Raw genomic sequence first — 24,859 nt, 5'->3', positions numbered from 1 at the left:
TTTCATAGTTTATTTCAAATGCATAAAGGCCATAAGCTCATGAGCATACAAGAATTATGCATATATACACATATCATGACAATTCATAGATCAGTGGTCAAATACAATTTCATAATTACATAAGTTTACAATAAATAACACTATATTATTATATAATACAAACTATAAAATATATAATACTATAATATTATCACAGTGAATAGACAGTGGCTGCTATATAGATATAACAGTAATTTGGATTTATTCAAAAATAGGAACATTTTTAACATATCTAAATCAACCCCTTCAAAACCATGAAGCATAAAGTGTTCTTTTATATCATTTAGATACATACAAAATAAAAAGGGAGATAATGATTCACCCTGCCTAACACCGAGCACACAGGGAAAGTCATCACTTCATTCTTTTTAATATCTGACCCTTGATCTAACATTTTCATACATTGACTTAACTATATGTAATATTTTTCCTCTAACACCAAGCTTTATGAGTCGAAACCACATGTTATCCCTAACTATACAATTAAACACCTTGGTAAAGTCAATAAAAGCTGCAAAAAAGATTCTTATTGTTTAAAAAATGCTCAATGATACCATATAACACAAATACATTGTCTGCAGTTCACATCTGCTTTCTAAAGCCAGATTGTGCCTGTATATATATATGTTAAGAACTTAATCTATCAATTATAATTTTTGTAAACAATTTCAAGTGTACTTAACAAAGTAATTCCTCTATAATTACTTACATTTTCTACATCACCCTTTTTATGCAACGGAACTAAAAATCCTTCAGACAACTTTTGTGGAAAGTATTTCATATCAAATAATTTCTTAAAAAGAGTGCTTAAACATGACAAACTAAAAGTATGCACACAAGACAGTAATATATGGTAAAGTCATTAATATTTATTTAAATGTATGTACATATATAGGTGTCTCTGATATGATCCAGAATTTTCTGCAATCTAAATGCCTAGGCTCTGTACACCTAATGCAAAAAATGAACTGGAACCTACAACTTCCAATCCTAGTTTTAATGCATAAAAATCTATCGACCTGTGAATACAGCATACAGAATGAATTCTGTTTTTATAGATACCACTGGTTATTTCGAACATATTTCAAACATATATGACCTCGGTTTGAGCCGGAGATGGAAACAGTGAGTTCTAGCGCATAACATGTGTTGCACTACAATAGAACTAAAGTCAAGGCCACGGTACAAGGTCTTGTGTCTGTTGAGAATCTACTGAAGCTGTCCGCTTTCCAAAATGACAAATACTCCGATGTTTTTTTCCTTCATATAATAAAACAGAAAATAACGGGCAAAAAAGGGAACTGTAGAAAAGGTGACAAAAAATTAAGGTTGGAAAGTTTGAAGGGTTTTTCAAACGTTTTATAAATCATTTCATTGTAACATGTACATTCAAAATGCATAACCATTCTTAAACATAGGTCTGTGTATTGCAAGCTTAATTGACTGTATAATACTGAAACGCAAATAAGTACATGTACTTTGAATTCAATGATTTATCTAGAAACAGGTGATATTTTATCCTGAATGTAATAATGCTAAGTGATTTAACAATTCTGGTATACAAATAGGGAATATTCCATTCATTGTGTAAATTTTCTCAAACACAAAATAAACTTAAATCATGCTATTGAAACCTTTGCTTTACTCCAATGTTGCTTTTGCCTTAAGGAAATTCATCCAACATAATTACAAAAAAAAATATGTTTGTTTATTTGAGTTTATCAAGGTCTGCCATCACCTATTGGCCGCATTATGGCTTAACCCCGCCTTGACAACTTAAATTGTGTTTTATATGCCTTAAGTGACATGTGAGAGTAACTGCAATTTGCAGTCAAATGAAGACATTGGAAGGGTTGAAAAAACTGAGTGAGATACAAGAGATCTGGGTGCAATAGCTAACTCTTTGCAAAGAGACCTCTTGGTTCTTCAACGTACTCAGTGTAAAGCACCAATACACAGGTTACATTTTTCTCGGTTGAACCAGTCCTGAGTACACCATTTTCCCAATACTACCCTTTTAATGCTGAGCGCTAGACAAGGGAGCTACAGGTACCATATTTTAACATTTGCTTTTGTTTGACACAGCTGGGGTTTTGAACTCATGCCCTTCCACACGCAAAGTGAACACATTCTAGCATTGAGCTATCAGGGCAGTCAAAAGAATGATACTCGACTGGTAAATTTCTATTGTAATGTTAAACAAGAAATGCCGCAATGCGACGAAACCAGGTTTTCAATGACGGACAGATGAACTTCATCCTTCATTGTGTGATTCAGTTTCAACTGTTTTTCTTCTATATTTAGTCACAGTGACCTTGACCTTGACCCAGCAACAGGCTCCAAAAGCAATCCAATGATAGTCCTCCATAAACTCTTCCTACATACCAAGTTGGTCACAATATGTCAACCCTAACTAAAGTTGTTCAAAACCAAACTGTTATCTATTTTAGTAACAGTGACTTTGACCCTTGGGGCCTCAAACGCAATCCTATCAAATGTCTCCATAAACTCTTCCTACATACTAAATTGGTCACAATATGTCAACTCTAACTAAAGTTGTTCAGTACCAAACAGTTATCTATTTTTAGTAACAAAGACCTTGACCCTAGGGACCCCAAATGCAATCCCATGAAAGGTATCCATAAACTATTCCTTTAGACCAAGTTGGGTCAAGATATGTCAACCCTAACTAAAGTTATTCAGTTTCAACCATTTATCTATTTTTAGTAACAGTGACCTTGACCCTAGCGACCCCAATCACAATCCCATGAAAGGTATCCATAAACTCTTCCTGTAGACCAAGCTTGGTCAAGGTGAACCTGATTAAAGTTATTCAGTTCCAACCATTCTTTTATTTTTAGTAACAGTGACCTTGACCTTGACCCTAGAAGCCCTATACGCAATCCCATGAAAGGTCTCCATAAACTCTTCCTATATACCAAGTTTGGTCAAGATCTGTGAACCCTGACTGATTTTTTTTTAGTTTCAACCATTCTTCTATTTTTAGTAACAGTGACCTTGACCATAGGTATCCCAAATGCATTCCCATGAAAGGTCTCCATAAATTCTTCCTTTATATGAAGTTTGGTCAAGAAATGTGAACCCTGACTAAAGTCAACCCTATGTGAAATCACTATGTGAAAACCTGGAAATTATTCAGTTTCATAGGCGAGTTTGAAGCTGCCCGGCCGCCCGCTCGGCAGGCCACACGCCTGAACAACGACATTCGTCATTCTAATAACCACTATGTGAAAACCTGTTTAAAAATATTAAGTTTGAATGTTTTACAAGTTTTCACCAACAGCAATTTTTATATAAACATTATTTTATTTAAGAAACAAATTAATAAAGTTTCTATTAAATCACCCTAATTTTTTGTTTTATTACCTTCTTTTGACATATGTATCAAAATAGCAGTGTCATAATGGTGTTATTAATGTAATCCATGCCAAAAGAATAATAATCAGTCAATCAATATAAAGTAAACAAAGAAATGGTCTCGATGTTAATCTCTGAAATGGACTAACACATCATTGCACCCTAATGATGGATATATTACTTTATTACAGTAATAATTTAACATCTTTACATCTATAAAAGCCGTTACATGGCACATACAAATCAAGTACTTTCCCCTTTACCCGTTTTGGAATCTAAAGCACTCTTTTCCTGGAACTGTTCATTCAATCTTGTTTCATTAGCGCCATTGTTTTCTTGCGAAACAATAACACTTGTTTTATGAGTTTTCCGGAAATGTTTTAGGCACTGATCAAAGCGTGTAAAGAAAGTGTCTATATCAGTCATTGTAATGCCCACAGCAGCTGCCACCGTCATGTTGGAACAAGGAAAGTTGTCGTGGTGAGCCCCGAAATTGGTAAACGACTGACCACTCACTGTTGTCACTTTATCAGACTTCTCTATGACCCTGAAAACAAGTAAGAACATACTGGAATAGCAGTCATTTTTACTGAGCTAAATTTTTGGAAAAGCAAGAGTACCAACGCTGGCCTCTTCTTTTCAGTTAACAAGAATCGCCGCAATGCAATGAAACCAGAATTTCAATGACTAACAGAAGAACTTCAGCCTGTATTTTTAGTAACAGTGACCTTCACCTTGATTCTAGGGACCCCAAATGCAATCTCATGAAAGGTATCCATAAACTCTTCCTTTTAACCAAGTTGGGTCAAGATATGTCAATCCTATGTGAAATCACTATGTGAAAACCTGGTTAAAAGGGCCCACTTAGTTTATTAAAGCCAGAGTTATGGGCCTTGTGTGTACAGTATCTTGTTAAGTTTGAATATCTTCCAACAGTTATAAAGATCTTGATATTGATAATGTTTTTGCTCTACCATGTGGATGCTGCTGACAACAACACCAAGACTGCTGACAACAACATCAAGGCTGCTGACAACAACACCAAGAATAACTAAAGAACCCTTGCACCTAGGAACTTCGTACTTGGTATGCTAGGTGGTCATGACTAGTAGATGACTAGTAGATGACCCCTATAGATTTTGATATTAAAAAGTCAAAGGTCAATGTTCTTTCAGGGTAAAAAACGATATGTTGGCGGTGACATTAAGCGTAAAAATGGTTTCTGCTTAATAACTAAAGAACGCTTGTACACAGGAACTTAATACTTGGTATGCAAGTTGGTCATGACTAGTTGATGACCCCTATTGATTTTTTATCAGTCCGTTAGTCAGTGAGTCCGTCAGTCTGTATGTCACACTTTGTTTCCGCTCAATAAATAAAGAAGCTTGCACCCAGGAACTTCATACTTGGTATGCTAGTCGGTCATGACTAGTAGATGACCCCTATTGGCTTTGAGATCAGTAGGTCAAAGGTCAATGTTGCCAAGACCTTGAGGTGAAGAAATGGTTACCGCTCAGTAACTAAAGAACACTTGCCCCCTAGAACTTAATACTTGGTATGCAAGTTGGTCATGTAGATAATCCCTATTGATTTTGTGACCAGTAGGTCAAAGGTCAAGGTCACAATGACCTTGAGCTAAAAATTGTTTCCGATCAATAACTGAATAACGCTTGTGCCTAGGAACTTCATACAATGCAAACCTAGTTTACATTTTCCATGATTAATCAACAACACTTTTTTCTCTTCACTATTTAATACGGGTGAATAAACCAAACTTCACTGTTGGTTTGTCACCAGTCCAAAATAACAAATTTCATGTCAATCATTTATTTTTTCTCAGCTATGACCACACAATAGGGGAGACAAGTGCTTTTTCAAAAAAGCAATCTCTTGTTACATTTAGCATCTAAGTGTGACCTTGACCTTTGAGGTACAGATTGAGGGCTACACGCCACTTCATCATGGTGAACCTTCATGGCAAGAATTTTTAGAAAATCCTTCAATGCGTGGTTATGATACAGCCGGATAAATGTTCAGTTTTAACCTGTACACCGACACAGGCACGCAAGCACACAAACACATACATGAAACTGTTGAAAAATTGATATCCCATTATTGCTTATCGATATGTATCACTTCTGCTCTGTATCACAATATAACAACTAAGTCCTATCAATAACATCCCTACAGTACAGTCAAGGGAAGAATCGGTATATCTCCAACTCTTGGAAATGGTAATATCTCATTAAATATGCTCCCAAATAAGATTATCTCATTAAATATGCTCCCAAATAAGATTATCTCATTAAATATGCTCCCAAATAAGATTATCTCATTAAATATGCTCCCAAATAAGATTATCTCATTATATATACTCCCAAATAAGATTATCTCATTATATATACTCCCAAATAAGATTTACCACATTTTATACAATTGTTTTAATATACTGAAAGGATGAATAAATGCCGAAAACAATGATTCTTGTGAAGGATACCAAGTTTAATTTGGAAGAAAGGTGCAGAAAACACGGTATTTCTACCTGAGACAAGAGTAGTTCACAGTAATCTTTTAACACTCACCAATCATTTAATATTTTTGTGTTTTCAGCTATTAAATACATGATTACAATGTTGTTATCAGTTATTAATATTTTCCTTAAATGCATTACTAAGTAAGTAGTTTATCATTCAAAATTTATGTTTGTTATACATGTATAAATGTATATGTATTGATTTTGAATAAGAGTGTCATTTTAAGAGGTTTATCAATAATATCATCCATCCCTAGAGTACAGTTAAGGTAAGTAACAACGTTTCTTCAATTCTTTAAAAAAGTAATGTCACATAAAAAAACGCTCATCAATAATATCACACCCACACACTTACTGAGAAAAGGGAAGTGCTGTAACTGCTTTCTTCAACTCTTAGAAATTGTAATATCTCACTAAGAGGTTTAAGAGTTAAGGCAAGTATCCATTTCTGGTTTCTAGTTTTGGTCATTGTAATAACTCATAGAGGGGCGGCTTTTATATGGTTGTTCCTAGTTAAAAGAAGATAAAAAGAAAGTCTTATACCTGGCCCCGGAGACGAATCTTGTAAACAGCATGCCTCCCAGCTCTGTCACTTTCCCATCTGTGGCTTCTGGTAGGCCAATTGCTGCAATGTACCGGTATTGCAATGTAAAAACAGGGGGCTGGACAAAATAGTCATCTCCATGTTCTTCACTTTGGGTATAGAATGTAACGTAACAAATAAATACATATAGCGAGATATAGTATAAGATTCAAAGGTTCCTTCTTCATATATCACTTGTTTAATTTTCAGGTATTAATTATTGCTGCTGTAAATCCTTTGATTATGTTCAAACTTGTATATGTGGAAATTGTTTATGACTATTTTATTGAAATACATACAGTTTAAACAAAACAAATACATGTAATGTATTATAAATATAGTTTGAACAAGAAAAATACATATAGTGTTCCATCTCATGATATTTGGATTAATAAGTATTGCCACTTTCCAAAATATTTTTTGGGACAGATTTTTCCAATTGGTAATTAATACATTGGTAATATCTAACAGTTTGTTCATTACAAATCACTTCTTATTATTCTCAAAACACTTCATACATAGATTCAGCGTTTTTTTTAAAGGTAAAATGACCTATGATACCCTTGGAATTCAGAATTTTCTTCTTTTTTCTCTCAAAATTGAGAGTATTTGACAAATAATTATGTAAATTGAATACGTCAAAAAAAATACCATTTATGTTTGGGCTTTTATAACATCAACAACAATAAACTTTAGTTGTTCAAACAGAACTTCTTCAATTGAAAAAATTAAACCAAAAAGGAATATCTGCTATAAAAATGGCCAAAAAAAATACCCTGATAATTTAATATAAATCCACTTACTACTGAGATTTAAGTATACTAATTATTAGGAATTGTGCTTATGCTGTTATACACTTACCATAAGAGATTGGATTGTGTTTAATATCTAGCACCCTAAGGTCATTCCTGTCAGCACAGAGCCTCAGCTGTTCCCCCAGGTAGGTGTACATCTGTTTCCGTTCCTGCAGGAGTTGGCGGTACCCTGCACTGCCCATAGACAACAGTGTGATAAACAGGTCGAGGCTGGGCCCAGCTGAAGCTCTACCTGAGATATATGATGAATAGTTACAAAGAATTGAGCATAGTAAGGGCATGAAACTCCTTTTCAGATTTCTTTGCTGGTCAAGGGGCATAACTACACAAACATTTTAGTGGGCTTAAATATTCTTAAATGACAAGATTTTACTTAAATTCAATAGTAGAATCTGAGTATTTTGATTGGCCTTTAAACAAATTTGACCATTAGACTGCATGGAATCACTCAGGCATGAGTAAAATTAAGGATAAGGAATAAGAATTATATTGAATACAGCCCCTGAGTTATGTGCCTTTCATGTAAAACAAGAAACACCGCAATGCGACGAAACCACGTTTGACATGATTGACAGAAGAACTTTAGCCTGTGTCTGTTTTTCTATTTTTAGTAACAGTGACCTTGACCCCAAATGCAATCTATTGAAAGGTATCCATAAACTCTTCCTTTATACCATGTTGGGTCAAGATATGCCAACTCTAACTTAAGTTATTCAGTTTCAACCATTTTTTTTATTTTTATTAACAGAGACCTTGACCTTGAATGTAGGGACCCCAAACGCAATCCCATGAAAGGTATCCATAAACTCTTCCTTTATCCTTGGTTTGGTCAAGATATGTCATCCCTAACTAGAGTTATTCAGTTTCAACCATTTTTCTATTTTTAGTAACAGTGACCTTGACCTTGACCCTAGGGACCCCAAACGCGATACCATGAAAGGTTCCCATAAACTCTTTCTATAGACCAAGTTTGGTCAAGATATGTCAACCCTTACTAAACCCTTACTAAAGTTATTCAGTTTCATAGGTGAGTTTGATGCCGCCCGCCCGCCCGCCCACACGCCTGCCCGCCTATCACTTTGTGAAAACCTGGTTAACAAAACCTATTGTATTTGAGTAATGGTCAATTGCTAATTGTGGCCGTTTACACGACAAAAGAGAGGTTGCAAGCCTGACTTGTACATGTAACTATATGTACATGTAACTATACGTACATGTAAAAGTTGTAGTTCAGTCATTTGCGAAATTACGTTAAAATTCATACTTGTAAGCCCGCTGATACATGCATAAATCAACATTTCATTTAAAACTTGTATAAAATACACATACTTTCATCTATATTCATTAACGTATTGAATCTCAGTTTCAGACTCAGGGTCAGAAAACTAAATTCTTAAATGTTTCAAAATATCCATAATGCAACTTATTTTGACAAAAGCCTTATTGTAAAACAGATTATTTGCAACACATACATATTTTGTTTACCATCTTTGCTCCTATAATAGCATTTTTACAACAAAAAACCAACCCGGGTATGACTTGCTGATGTCCTGTATAAGGTTTGGATCAAAGCCAGCCACAATGCAGCCTCCCACTGGCACAAGGAAGTTCTTATCCAGGGACTGAACAAACACATCAACACGACCTGTTCTAGCAGCCTGTACAAAGAACCAGATAAACCATTGATTTTTCGTTGCAACAAAGCTATGTTTGTAAAACTGTATGTCACATGTCAGAGAGCAATTACATCTGTGGCAGAGTTTTCACTAGGAATGTTCAGCTCGGGGTAACAGTCATCGAAATTGTACTTTTGGATGTACAAACACGAATTCTTATACTATTGCTTGGCATCAAATTTGAACAAGCCCTGCAATATAAAATTCAGAATTTGAGCAAGCCCAGAAGACATTTTACCAGTGCAGGGCTTCCAGCTTGTGCTAATTTCGTCCACTGATATATGTCTCAGACCGTCATGGTTCTTAAATTGGAGATCACTCGTAATTTTTTTTTTCAGAGAATCAGGCAGTGTTTTTTTTTCACCAGTGATATAAGACTGCCGAAAAATATTTGATCGCAGATTTTCATATTTTTGTTTAAAAATTAATGTTTTATGGCTAAAAGCGTAACTAACACTTTATGAAATAAAACATCAATTTTTGAACGTAAATATAAACAAGAGCTGTCACAGAGACAGCGCGCTCGACTATTCCGCCGCTTTTCAGTGTAAGGATTAAAAAGTTTTGGCGAAACATGCATGGATCACTCTTAGATTAGATTAAAATGCAATACATGATGTGCTGAGATATTAACATAAATGTGGTTACATGCAAAAATTTAACAACAATTTTTAAGTGTAATAATAAAGGGCCATTATTCGCAAAATACAGTTATCTAACTTGGTTATTCAATTAGGTTGGGTGGTTGAATACCATTGTATAAAGTCTCAATGCAATACCTCAAGTAGTTGCTGAGATATTATCCTATGTGTGCTTGCGCGCAAAACCTTAACCAGAATTTCTAAGTCAAATTATAAAGGCCTTTTATTGGCATTAAATGCAAACTAGAGTTATCTAACTTGGTTAATTACCCGGTAAGTAGGTTGGATGGTTGAGTATTATTGTATAAAGTGTCAATGCAATACCTCAAGTAGTTGCTGAGATATTAACCTATGTGTGCTTGCACGCAAAACCTTAACCAAGGGGTGACACGGACGCCGACGCTTGGGTGAGTAGTATAGCTCTCCTTATTCTTCGAATAGTTGTCACGTAACGTAGTTACGTATAAACACTTTAAAGTGTCACATAACATAAAAGTTACGTATGAAACACTTTAAAGTAATAACAAAAATCAAGAGTTGAATTCAAAGTTTATTTGTAACAAAAAGCAAATATTTCATCATGATGATCAAATGTAGATTTACTTAGCTGTTGACAGTTCGTGATAGCCGCTGGCTATTAGTCCAATTAGCTTGACAGTTCATGACTGTAGAATACGTTCTTTTTGTATATAACAAGAAATTAAATATGCATACCTGTCACGAGCTAGACAAAAAAAGTAGTATATATGAACGCATGTTGTAATGTAAGGAGAGAGGAGGTTTTGGGCATGGAATAGACTTATAGACGATATTATATTTAAGTAAGAACAGAATATGAATAAAGACTTTAAACACGGGAACTGTTGTTGGTTGTGAACTTAATTAATTTAATTTAATTTAATTATCACGAAAGTTAAGTGAGCGGTGGCATTACGTGACATAGTCGAGCTAATAAAAATCTGCGATAAACATCAATTTTTGAACATAAATATAACAAGAGGCCCAAAAGGGCCTATGCTCTACTGGCATGGCTTTTGTGGTCATATCAATCCAGAGCATGTATGTATGGGTAAAAGGCAACAGACATATGGTTTATGTTTTGTGTTTGGCTTACCTGAAAATGTAGCATGTTCAACATCTGAGCCCAGAAAGTATTGTAAGCAGATTAGTTCCATGAATTATTTTAATATGTGCCAAGTAAAAGTCATCTGACAAAAAAAAAAAATGCTTTCAAAACTGTACTCATAGTAAAAATTTCTGTAGTTTTAAAAGTTAAAAAAAGTTAATCAAAAGGTCAAAGTCAAGGGCATCCTAGGACAACATTGATCAATTTGAACAAACATTCACAATCAATTGTGCTGAGATGGATGCACGAACACACAAAAAGATTTTCAAACCTTTCCAGATTTATGTTTACCAAACCTGTGAACCCTGGGTGTGGCCAGTAATGACACCAGGTGCATAACTTAAACATTCACAACCAATTTTGTTAAGATGAAGGCGCAAACTACAGAACTTAAAGCTAAAAAATGGCCTTTGGGCTTTCAACAAGAACAAGGCAGAGTAATTCACAAAATCAGCTGCAGAAGCAAAAAGCAAATTGTCTCTCAAAATCCTAGACTTGCAAATTGTCTCCCTTAACTCTAGACTTGAATTTACATGTACATGTAAACTTGGCTAAATATAGAATTCGCTCATGCAGACCTGGCTAAAAATAGAGAGCATTTCTTTAAAACTTTCATGGCCCATAAGCTAGGCATTCATGGGCGGATCTGGCTGGTTTTCGAAAGGAACCGAGCTCTAATGGATATCCAGATACTGTACAAGTTTCATTGAGATACAATAAAAACTGAAGACTGTATCGTGTTCACAACCAATTGTTTACAACCAATTGTTTACACAATAGCATTTTTTTATACTATCAAGGGCCATAATCTAGGCATGCATGGGCGGATCTGGCTGGTTTTCGAAAGGAACCCAGCTCTAATGGATATCTAAATACTGTACAAGTTTCATCGAGATACAATCAAAACTGAAGACTGTATCGTGTTCACAAGCAATTGTTTACAGACGCACGAACGCACGACTGCACGGACACACGGACGCACGGATGCACATACTACGTACACATTACCATCGCATAAGCTCTTCTGGCCTTTGGCCAGTAGAGCTAAAAATCTGCGATCAAATATTTTTCAGCAGTCTTATATCACTCGTTTCCATGCATTTTCACAAAAATTGGCTCGTTCCAAGACAAAGAATAAAAAAGTTGTTTAAACGTTCAATCCATGAGAGTGCAGCTTAAAGATTATTTGATCTTTCAATCAATTTTTAAGAATTCTTTTCAATTTTTATGCTAAATTTGAGTTCCCACTTTTAGTGCGAATGAGGCATATTTCCAAATCAGAAATCCCAGGGTGCCCCATTCCCGAAATGTTGTAAAATATGACTTCCAGGGATGCACAGAAGGTAAAAATTCCCCAAATGGAGGGTTCCTAGCCAAAAATAAATATGATTGAGTAAGGACATTAAAGATGTACTCTTACTTAAATAAGATGTACCACAATTAATACAATTGTTTTAATTTACTGAAAAGGATGAATAAATATCGAAAACAATGGTTCTTATGAAGGATACTCGGTTTAATTTGCAAGAAAGTGAAAAAAACTTGGTATTTATATCTTATAAGACAATCGTTGATCACTGTAAATTTTTTAGAACCCAACAGTAATTTTTAATTTTACATTTGTGAATTTGCAGCTATTAAATACATGGTTACAATCTTGTCATTAGTTATTAATATTTTCCATAAATGATTATTATAACTATTTAGTAAGTATAAATGTAGTAAGGGTTTAGAAAGTACAAATTTAGTTAATGGTCAATAGCCTCAAACTTTTGTTTGATATACATGTGTAAGTTTTGATTTTAAATACAAGTGTCAACTTGGACGTTCTGCCTGAGGGAAATGCCTGTGAAGCTAGAATTTTAATTTACAAATGCAAACATGATTAATCAGAGCAAGATCCATACAAATTTAAATAACTTCAAAGAAATAACAAAAATAACTTGAATTTATAAGGTTTTTGATATTAAGGAAATAACTCAATTATTATTTAAAGCTGCACTCTCACAGATTTACAATTTTTACAACTTTTTTATTTTTTGTCTTGGAAAGAGCAAATTTTTGCGTAAATATCTTCAAACCGATGATATAAGATTGCTGTCAAAATTTAGATCGTAGATTTTCATATTTCCGTTCGAAAATTAATGTTTTATGGCCTAAACCGTTACTAACAGTTTAAGAAAAATGCATGAAACATCATTTTTTTAACGTAAATACAAATATCTGCGATCTAATTTTTGTCAGCAGTTTTATATAACTGGTTTCCATGGATTTTCGCAAAAATTGGCTCGTTCCAAGAAAAAAAATAAAAAAGTTGTCAAAACATTCAATCTGTGAGAGTGCAGCTTTAAGCCAGGGATGGTATTCATAAAACATATGAAGTCATTTCCTATCTTTAGTCATTTTCCTAAGTTAAGTATCTCCCATATCATATGATATAAATTACTTAATAATATCTGAAATACTTCATTTTTATTGATTTTATCGAATAAACATATATTTTGATAAATCTTATACTTTTCTATAAATCACTATGAAAATATTAGGAAATTGACTTATGTTAAAAATAACCTATTATAAAGCTGTTTTACGAATACCGCGGCCCCAGATTACAACACTTTTAATCAATATTATCTTTCTGCACATCAAGTTTTATTAAAAGCTGCACTCTCACAGATTGACTGTTTTGATAACTTTTTTTTTTGTCTTGGAATGAGCAATTTTTGCGTAAATGTCTGAAAACCAGGGGCACAAGACTGCTGACAAAGATTACATCGCTGTTTTTCATAAGTTCGAAAAATTGATGTTTCTTAGCTTGAAGCGTTACTAGCCTATAATAGAAAATGAAATTTTCGGGACTTTTCCAAACACTTGATTCTTAGACAGTTGAGTTGTTGTTTTTCTACTCCAATGCTACTTACAAGTTTCTAAAAGCCTTTACCCGGTAGTTTAAATCTGTTAAGAAGAATAAATCCTTCTGTATCAATTTGTACCATATTGGACAGAGTGATCATTGTTTTTGTTTATGTCCTTCAAATTAAAACAATAACCATTAGTGCCCTGTAACAGTAGAGCTGATAAATTTCCCTATTGACTAGTACGACCAAACGCCCCTGCCTCCTTGTCCACCTCCCCTTTTACTGCTACTTTAGCGTCCCACTTACCATCATGATTTAATTTATACATAATTATACATAATAAGCTCATCTTATCATCAACATAAGACAATATAATGTAATATCACAATTTTCTATTGAATACTTAGCGAGTTACAGTGTTTTCATTAATCAAAACAAGCATAGAGATTTATTTCTAGTAAAATGTTTTGCTTTTTAATGTACCAAGAATTAAGGATACCAAAAATCGATCATATGATACGATTGTTTATACGATTGTTTTCAAGATAGCCCACATGCATGATTCACACTATAATTTCAATGATATAGGTACAAATGTATTGAGTGCAGTATGAAAATGACATCAAGCATAGAGAAAACTCAACCCTCAAACTAGAACTCATCGTGTCATATGTGTCGCCTGACAAATAATTTACTGTTGACATTATAGCTGTTAGATTGGCATTTTATTCATTAATAGACAATGATGTTGCCATTTAACTTTCAAGTGTAGGTGGCATTTGAACTGAAGGTAACAACGTTAAGCCAGGAGCAAGCAATTGGTTATATAAGCAAAAATGAGCACAATAAATACTGAAGTCAATGACATTGAGAAATAATTTGAAGATAATGGATTAATACGTTTTCAGGGGCGAAATGAGCATCTCTGTCTTGCTTCTGTCTAAACTGCTATCCAGACCGGTTTATGATGGCTGAAGTAAGACTCAAATTCACCAACAGACAAAATTTAAGCTTGAAAATTAACAAAGGGCAATAACTCTAAACATATAGATGCAAGAGTTACGGTTTTGTGCACTGCACTTTCCCTCAATCAGATATACCTACGGAATAAGTTTCAAGTTGATATCTCCTATAGTTTACAAGATATGCCACGGACAAAACTTTAAGCATGAAAATTAACAAAGGGCAATAACTCTAAAATATGGCAGCAAGAGTAACGGTTCTTGTGCACTGCACTTGCCCTCAATTAGATCTATCTACATATGGAATTTCAAGTTGATACCACTAATAGTTTAGGAAATATACCCCAGACAAGCGAAAATGGGACGCGGACGCCGCCGACGCCGCCACCGCAACGCCACCGACGCCAACGCCGACAAAAGTAACCACTATATGTCGTCTTTTCAGGCGACACAAAAACCAAGCCATCGGATTAAATTTTATTAAACATATAGTAAAAAAATTCAGTTCAAGCCAACAAGTATATCGAGCCAAGTGATATCGAGCCAAAGTGTTTCGACTGTATTGAGTGCAGTACATTAACTATTACTTGACCTGTTGTATGAGATGGGTACACTTGGAGGACTGGAGACCATATGCGTTGTTGATTAGATGTGGAATGGTGAACTTCTTACACAGAACAGCGACCTCCTCCAACCTGGGGGGTAAAATGGATGAATATAATTCCTTGCATCATAGGCAGCCGAGCGTAAATGCATCTATAAACCTTATAAAAAAGCAAATTAGCAATAATACACTTCTTTAACATTCTTTAACATAGCATTGTCACTGCTAAAGATGAAAAAATGCAAAATAAAGTAAAGACTAAAAGCACCGCAATGCGACGAAACCAGGTTTTTGTTATGGGCAATCAGAAATTATAGCCAATTAATTTGTTGTATGACTTGTTACCCAATAAAGTAAGAAAGTTTTGTTTTTCTATAAATCAACAGAAAAATTAACTTACCTCGTAAAATATTCTCAAAAAATCAGTTGTCTGCTTTTTGAAAAAACCCGTAAGTTTTTAACTTACACTCAACAAATCAAGTACCTTGACCTTCTTCCCCACCCTCAAAAGCAAGTTCAATCTGCAGCTTCATATAAGCTATATTCACACTAAGATTCATCACTATCAGTTTCATCAATATCTATCAATGCTAACTAAAGTTATTGGGCAGAAACCATTTTTCTATTTTTAGTAACAGTGACCTTGACCCCACCCCCCTCAAAAGAAATTCCAAGCTTGCTCTTCACATAAGCTACTAGTACCTACACACAAAATTTCGACAATATCTATCAATCCTAACTAAAGTTATTGGGCAGAAAAAATTTCTATTTTAGTAACAGTGACCTTGACCTTAGCTCCACCCCCCTCAAAAGCAATCCCAAGCTAGCTCTGTACATAAGCTACCTACACACCAAGTTTTATCAATATCTATCAATGCTAACTAAAGTTATTGGGCAGACCCCATTTTTAAATTATTAGTAACAGTGACCTTGACCGTAGCCCCATCCCCTCAAAAGCAATCCCAAGCTAGCTCTTCACATAAGCTACATACACACCAACTTTCGTCAATATCTATCAATCCTAACTAAAGTTATTGGGCAGAAACCATTTTTCTATTTTAAGTAATAGTGACTTGACCATTTTTCTATTTTAAGTAATAGTGACCTTGACCTTAGCCCCTCCCCACTCAAAAGCAATCCCAAGCTAGCTCTTCACATAAGCAACTTACACACCAAGTTTCGTCAATATTTATCAATGCTAACTAAAGTTATTGGGCAGAAACCATTTTTCTATTTTTAGTAACAGTGACCTTGACCTTACCCCCACCCCCCTCAAAAGCAATCCCAAGCTAGCACTTCCCATAAGCTACCTACACACCAAGTTTCATCAATATCTATCAATGCTAACTAAAGTTATCGAACAGAAACCAATGTTTGACGCCCGCCCGCCCAACGACAACCTCATTCTAATAACCCCATTTTCGTTGAAAACCTGGTTAAAAATGAAACACATTCTTCAACCTTAAACTTTATACTGAATGCCCAGTGCTATTTTTAGAATGGAAATACTACATAAACTGTATGCACTAGATCCAAATACATCTTAAAATAGATCATTTTGACATTTATAGCCAGAAACAGAAAAAATATATCATTTATTTTAGACTGGTTGTATGGGTGGAATTTGGCCGATTTCAAATTTTTATTTTCTTGTAAAAATTCAATCATGTTTTTTACATTTTAAAATGACGCTGGCTGCCTTAAAATAAGCCATTTCATGTATGTTTAATTATTTTATAACACACAACTTTAAATGTGCACTGACAGAAACAAAAATTAATGAAGGTAATCCACATGTATTCTATCAGTTTCTGCAGAACATGAAATCAAGCATCATTCTGATCATCATTTCTGATCAAAACTTATTTTTTTCTAACAGACATATTCAATAGTGTTCAATTCTGAATCACAATTTCTATAAGTATTTGTGCTAATAACAAGCCAATTTCAACCCTTTTAACACCAGGAGAAATAAACATTTATCAGGACTTTTGTTTAATAAATGTTGTTTAGTTTTAAAGGCTCCGGCACTCATTGGCTGCATTATGGCTGCATTATGGCTTGACCATTCGTACCACCTGTGCAGTATTCAAGAGGAAATTATAGGCCTCAAATTGCAATTTACCCTCTCTCAATGAGGTATAGTGTCAAAGAGAATAATGTAGCTCCAAAGAATGAATGAAATCTAAACCGTGATACAACCGAGATGAGAGAAGAAAAAGGGGTCTGCCTCAGTAAGATGGGGGCCGACCAGCCTGTCACCTTGGTGAGGTTGCAAATAATCACCCCCAAGGTATGCTCAAAGCCTCGACTTATCCGTTTTATCCTAAATCCTGTAATAATCAGAGCTGACTTCTTGATATACTTTTCAGGACTTCCTCAACACTCCAGTTTCATCTTAGTCAGCTGAAAACATAAGGCAGACTCAACATTAGACTGAAGTCTATCTACCTATCTGGAGCCCTGGGAGCAAAGCAGCTGGTGGTTGTCATGACGCATACAATGTTCTCTGGTCCTAGCTCCTGTATCTTGGTTTCCATGGCAACCTCGTCTGTCCTCAGCTCATCACCTTCAAGTTTGTTTTCAATGACAACAGGCTCCAGACCTGGTATAGAGGGAAAAAGACCTTAAATGCTAACGCATTGTATGTACAAGAATGTGAGCTTCAGATACCTGTTGCCCCAACAGATAGTTGGCCGGTTAGCGCACTTGCTCTAACCTAGGTGACCTGGGTTTGATTCCCAGCCAGGGTTCATGTGAGTTTGGTTTGAGGCCTTCCAAGCAGGAGAAGTGTGTTTACTCCGGGTACTCAGCATTCCACCACACTCTCGCGTAAAACCGTGCCAACGAGAGTGCTTAATATATAAATATATAAGTTTAAACTGACAGATAACTGTAAGGCACAAACACTAAAACGAAAGGGGAATTTGAACAGAGTTCTATTATCTACCGAATGGACACAATTCTCAAATACTAACAAAATATTAAAACAAAAATCTGTGAAGCGCACGCCATGCAATGCCTGTCTGTTTTATTATAATAAAAAAGGGGCATAACACAACAATTATGAAAGCCAGAGTTATGGGTCATGCTGTACATGTGTGTATTGTCTCTGACAATATGTGAAACAAGCTCATTCTGAATAATTTAAATGGTTTTATAGCCATTGCCAAGGGTTAAAACATTTGAAAGCTGCCAGTAACATCAACAAATCCCAGGTAGTAAATCCCTCGATTTTTTTTCTTCCAAATATAACAGACCAGCTTACAAGACTTAAATTCCAATACAATCTTACCAGCTGTTATCATACTCTTTATACAGGATTTCTGGTCAATGCGGGGCCATATCACATACTTGGCGTTTGGTCTCTTTGCTCGGAACGCCAGCATGCACAACATCAAGCTCATCCCAGTTGCCATAGGAACAACAAAACAGCTGGCCACTGACTGCACACCTTATAATGAATGTATGTACATATAAATTTTCGACAATACAAGCATTTAATTCTAAATCATGCATTCCACATCATCACAATTTTTACGGTGTGAAGCAAGATAATTTGTGATTTGAAGCAAGATAATAGCGATCATAAGCAAATACGTTCAGAGATTTAAGAGTTTATTTCCAATTCTTCTTTTCCATCTTTGTCACTCTTTGTGCAAAATGTAGAATTGCATATCATAATGTGATAATGTTCAATCTAAAAAAGTTATTTATTTGTATTTAAAATATATTGACTACAATTAAAGTTCTGAACAATCAACCCAACGATGTCGTTAATCAGGTTGTTGATTTTAACAAAGTTCTGAACAATCAACCCAACGATGTCGTTAATCAGGTTGTTCATTTTAACAAAGTTCTGAACAATCAACCCAACGATGTCGTTAATCAGGTTGTTGATTTTAACAAAGTTCTGAACAATCAACCCAACGATGTCGTTAATCAGGTTGTTGATTTTAACAAAGTTCTGAACAATCAACCCAACGATGTCGTTAATCAGGTTGTTGATTTTAACAAAGTTCTGAACAATCAACCCAACGATGTCGTTAATCAGGTTGTTGATTTTAACAAAGTTCTGAACAATCAACCCAACGATGTCGTTAATCAGGTTGTTGATTTTAACAAAGTTCTGAACAATCAACCCAACGATGTCGTTAATCAGGTTGTTGATTTTAACAAAGTTCTGAACAATCAACCCAACGATGTCGTTAATCAGGTTGTTGATTTTAACAAAGTTCTGAACAATCAACCCAACGATGTCGTTAATGAGGTTGTTGATTTTAACAAAGTTCTGAACAATCAACCCAACGATGTCGTTAATGAGGTTGTTGATTTTAACAAAGTTCTGAACAATCAACCCAACGATGTCGTTAATGAGGTTGTTGATTTTAACAAAGTTCTGAACAATCAACCCAACGATGTCGTTAATCAGGTTGTTGATTTTAACAAAGTTCTGAACAATCAACCCAACGATGTCATTAATCAGGTTGTTGATTTTAACAAAGTTCTGAACAATCAACCCAACGATGTCATTAATCAGGTTGTTGATTTTAACAAAGTTCTGAACAATCAACCCAACGATGTCGTTAATCAGGTTGTTGATTTTAACAAAGTTCTGAACAATCAACCCAACGATGTCGTTAATCAGGTTGTTGATTTTAACAAAGTTCTGAACAATCAACCCAACGATGCCGTTAATCAGGTTGTTGATTTTAACAAAGTTCTGAACAATCAACCCAACGATGTCGTTAATTATATCGGTAACTTTCGCAAATTTCTGAACAATTGACCCAACAATTTCGTTAATATGTTGTTAACTTTAACAAAGTTCTGAGCAATCAACCCAACAATGATGTTTATAACATTGTTAACATTAGCAAAGTTCTGGACACTGACAGTGTACCTGAGATCTTGATAACATCGAGGGCAAGGCTGTTGGTGAGCTTCATGACCAGACTGGAGCCCGCGGCCTTGGGCTGGACAGCGGTTATATCCCCTGATCTGCCAATGCCATGAGCAAGTCTGCACGGGAAAGGTAAAATTGTGTGGAAAATATGTTCATGGAGTCAAAATGGTTCAACAGTTGGTTGAAACAGAATGGATCATTTTTTTCTAAATGGAAATCTTCTTAACACCAAGCAGTTTCTAGAAAGGAAGAAGATACAAGGAATTTCATTCTTGTTTTGTGTGAGATTTTTCAAACAAAAAAACGGTTTATTTTATTTTTTGAAACTCTGAAAATTGCAGCATTATCCAGTATATTAAAGTTTTGAAAACTATTTAAAGCAGTATAGGTATGTTCCTGACATTCAGGGCTACCAGCCCAAAAATGTAAAGAGTTGGACACTATTCATGAATGGTTTACCAGATTCTTTTTTTTTTATATAATAAATGCAGTTGTTAGCAGTACACAAAACACCAAAATGATTTGTCTCCAACCCTGAGAATTCTAACAAATGTTGACTGAAGACTTGATGACAGCTACAGTATATAACTAGTGGCTTCGATTGGACAAACAGCAAAAAAACTGCTTAAATCAAACACTTTATCAGAGCATTGTATGAATCAACTGTAAGGCAAAAATCTCAGACGTTGTTTTTTATCTTTATATATGTAAACAGTATATAGCCACTCGTGAAATATTACTTATAGTGTTCATATAGGTGAAACATTTCAGGATCGACTCAAACAAACAATTTTTATTATTTATTATAATTATGTAGAAAGGGTATAAAACATTTTATCGTAGTTTTTTAGAAAAGCGCATCAAATTGTTTGAAACTCTGAAATATCATTTTTATTTCACTAATTTATCTCTATAAACCACCAGAAAGAATATAATATATATTTTTCACTGATAGATCCACACTCTCTATGATCACAATTGCGGCAAACTAGCTGAGGCCCTCATTTATCTATTTGTGGATTTACTTGTTTGAAAGTCACTGGACACAAGCTTAATCAATTTGTTTATAAAAATATATCTCTAATAATACACAATGAGGGCCTCATATAGTTGTATCAGTGGTGGGTGATGTACAGCAAACCCATGAGACTGTCTTAGTTCCTTTTTACAACATCGATATTTCCTTTAGTACACTCTCCTAAAACTTAAATAGACTTGAACCTGAAATGTCTCCTTGCAACAAGACTGGAGTATAGTCGCCCCTCTCTCTCCCCCACCCCACAGTTCCCTGGGAAATTGTTGCTGTCCATGGTGGATAACTCCTGTAGTAAGATCTCTATCTCGTGGTCAGCCCAGCCAGTGTCGGGCAGCTTTCTCTAGAAAGGTATAACGGACTTTAAACACAGAGTCTGACAATGAGTACCGTACATTAAGGTTTTTGCAGAAGGGTAAGATTAAAAATATTAATTAATTCTTCATTGCAATCAATAAATTATGATAATAACAACAACCATGACAATGACAACAATAATAATAATAATAATAATAATGATAATAATAATAATAATAATAATGATAATAATAATAATAATATAATAATAATAATAATAATAATAATAATAATAATAATAATAATAATAATAATAATAATAATAATAATAAGCTACAAAACAGGAAAGGTATTCAAATACATTGCAGCATAATATTCCCTTATCTGATATTTGAAATTTTCCCTTATGCTGACAACATACCTTGTTATGTAAATTCATGATAACATGAAATTCAGAACTCAATACATAAACACAGATAACACTAAAATTCTGTCTGCTTACATGTTGTATAAATATTCTGATCTTATTTTCAAGCATCCGTCTTGCCTGGGCCCCCTGTTGAACATAAGAAGCGGGAACTAGCTTCTCACACAGACTTAGGCTCTCTGCATTCATTGTGTAAAATTTATACCTGAAAATGTACGTCATGATTTTAAAATACTCCAAGGTACATGTCACAGAATGAGAAAAATGTCCAGTCAGATCGGGACTCTAACCAGGGAACCCTCGCTAACAGGGCGAGTGTTCTACTGACTTAGCTACCGGGCCGCTTACACACCTTCTCAATACCTGTATAGCTTACAGTGTGTGTTATATACCCCTGCCAAGTCGTAATTTGTCCCTGAGTCTCCAGGATAGAGAACAAGGTGAACATGGTCTGGAACACAGTAACAATATTGTTTTACAGTCACAGACACTCCTTATGTCAGAGGATGGGCAAAAATATGCAGTCAGGCTGGGCTCAAACCCCAAGACCCCTTGATTACAGAGCTAGTGCTCTACTGACTAAGCTACCTGGCTGCTTACACACCATACCAACACCTGTTTAGGTAGCGGTACTGTGACAGATAAAGTACATAAATACAGCACCGAATTTAAACCAAAGGAAAGTCAGTGATGGAACTTAATTCAATTTGCACAGCAGCAGTAAAATAGATTTCTAGGCATACATGGATTCAATTATGTTCAGAAAAGCTTAAATCCACAAACGCTATTAAGATTTATTATTAAGTCTTACTTAATAATGTTTTTTTTCAAAAACACAATATCAATAAAAGCAATTGAACTGATGTAAAGAGAGAGTCCACAATACTGGTAGCTTATAACATATTATAATGCACCAGTCAATTGTAACCACAGCCCCCCAGTTCCGGGGTGTAGTGGGGACATTCAGTCCAGCCAAGCCCGGGTAAAATCCCCGCCCTGCGGTAACGAACTGCTGGTTAAATCCCAGCTCAATGCCCCCAGCACCCCAGGGACCCTAGGTAAGGCCAAATCCACGCTATTTTTGGCGGGAAGACAAAACCACTGCATTCACTAGGCACTGCGGGGCCACCTGGAAGGTAAAAACACGGCCCATTTCCCTGTATATCCCCGTTATACCCCCGGACCTGGGGGGGACGTGGTTACAATTGACTGATGCATAATATACAAGGTATTTCACTACTAAATTTTACTCAGCACAATAGATAAAAAATATGCGGAGTTCATTATGGTCTTATAATGAGAACTTTTGCTATTGGGTCTGTGTAAAATGAACACTTCAGACTTGGGCTACTAGGATCATGCTTACTTGATATTGGGCCTTTATGAACTCACACTAGCCAATACAACATATACATGTAGCCTTAATTCTGAAGTATTATTTTACCATTTTGGAGTTTTTTCTTTGTTTTCATCTTCACATTAACACACATATAGGAATGGTAACAAGTAGAGTGGATGTAACTATTCTATAACTACTGTTCTATTAAATTACTATTGTAACGTGCGACGTCAAACAAATGCCAACAGATCCCTTCAGAGAAAAGCATGCTTGGCCATGAAGGGGTCCGCTTGTCTTTATATACAGTAAATTCTCAATCCAAACAGAGCCCGGGCTTTGCTAATTTGCATATTACCAACCAAGTAAACATACGTACTATGAAATATTTCCGTCTATAACGGAATGTTATGAAAGCACATCCGCCTACAGCGGACCGTTACATTACTTTCCCCACCAAGAAGACTAGTTCCAAGTCTTGGCCTGAAATACTCGTGGGTAAGGCAACTCCGATTTAGCAGTTGTCAACATCCCACCTCTGCCACTATTTCTAACGTGTGACGTCGAACAAACACCAACAGATCCCTTCAGAGAAAAGCATGCTCGACCCTGAAGGGGTCCGCTGGTCTTTATATATAGTAAATTCTCAATCAACACAGAGCATGGGCTTTACGAATTTGCATATTACCAACCAAGTAAACATACATACTATGAAATACTTCCGTCTATAACGGAATGTTATGAACCAACATCCGCCTACAGCGGACTGTTACAGTACACTATGCTTACCACTTAAATATTGAACTCTATTTATTGAATGTTCTGGTTGAGTTTTAATGAAATTATATGGGCTCTTTCAATTCAGATTTTAGCAAAGCGTTTCTTTAACAACATATGTTTCACCGCATACATGTAGATTTTTCATAAAGAATGTCCACCCAGTCATTCAGTAAGAACAAAATTAATGGTGGACTGTAGCCTAAATAATGTTAGTTCTGTTTAACCTTTTTAATATCTCTGATTCAGCAGTAGATTCCTTAACCAGAGCTTGCTTTCTGAACGTCAATGAATTAACGTAGTGGCTCCGTTAGAATATGATAACTTTTTCGCTAAAATACACAAAAAGTAGGTATTGTTAATAGAAATCTTGCAGAGTTATTCTGTTCTTGAAGAGTATTCAAGGGGGGTGCAGGACGAAGTGAACCATTTCACAAGTGAACCAGTTCCTAAGTGTACCATTTCAGGACCAAGTGAACCACATATGTATTATATAGTGGCTATTGTGTGATGGGACACTGCCTGAAAGGTGATAATAACTAGTAATTATCGCCATTTGAATGCAAGACTTCACACATTTGCTACACTGTGTATTTAGCTGTTAGAAATTGACTTTTAAGGTTCATGACAATTAATATAGTAGCTATTTTTATGATAGTAACATAAATACAAGAGATGCATTAATATTATTTGTTACAAATCAATAAATGAACAACACATGTTACAGCACAAATAATTGATGTTAATAATAATAATGTATAAAGCACATGGTTATAACAAAAGCACTATATAAATAAATTAAATTCAATGATATGGGCATAAAACATGGTAATACATAATTCATAATGCAATACACAACATGTGTAAA

The 24,859-nt window shown here is 35.1% G+C and overlaps 1 protein-coding gene across 1 annotated transcript; it reads right to left on the bottom strand.

Annotated features, from left to right (window-relative positions):
* On the bottom strand, window positions 1-24,390 carry LOC128212519 (O-phosphoseryl-tRNA(Sec) selenium transferase-like). The gene is made up of 11 exons (XM_052918005.1): window positions 24,219-24,390; window positions 21,954-22,083; window positions 21,343-21,497; window positions 20,119-20,237; window positions 18,511-18,669; window positions 17,667-17,820; window positions 15,204-15,306; window positions 8,877-9,006; window positions 7,395-7,580; window positions 6,494-6,575; window positions 1-3,964 (listed from the first exon to the last, which is right to left on the bottom strand). Exons 2-11 carry the CDS (start codon window positions 22,065-22,067, stop codon window positions 3,661-3,663), a joined length of 1,506 nt encoding a protein of 501 aa, XP_052773965.1. The 5' UTR covers window positions 22,068-22,083; window positions 24,219-24,390; the 3' UTR covers window positions 1-3,660.
* Window positions 24,391-24,859: the final 469 nt, after the last annotated feature.

The sequence above is a fragment of the Mya arenaria genome, chromosome 12 (genome assembly GCF_026914265.1).
Source record: "Mya arenaria isolate MELC-2E11 chromosome 12, ASM2691426v1".
Taxonomy (NCBI): domain Eukaryota; kingdom Metazoa; phylum Mollusca; class Bivalvia; order Myida; family Myidae; genus Mya; species Mya arenaria.
Note: the sequence above shows the minus strand (reverse complement) of the source record. Positions and strands in the feature narration are given on the sequence as shown.

Coding starts and splice junctions, on each gene's coding strand:
- LOC128212519 (XM_052918005.1), bottom strand. CDS start 22,067: ATGAATGCAGAGAGCCTAAGTCTGTGTGAGAAGCTAGTTCCCGCTTCT. Junction 15,307..17,666: donor GCTCCCAGGGCTCCAGATAG/GTAGATAGACTT, acceptor TTTACCCCCCAG/GTTGGAGGAGGTCGCTGTTC. Junction 9,007..15,203: donor GTACCCATCTCATACAACAG/GTCAAGTAATAG, acceptor TTCTTTGTACAG/GCTGCTAGAACAGGTCGTGT.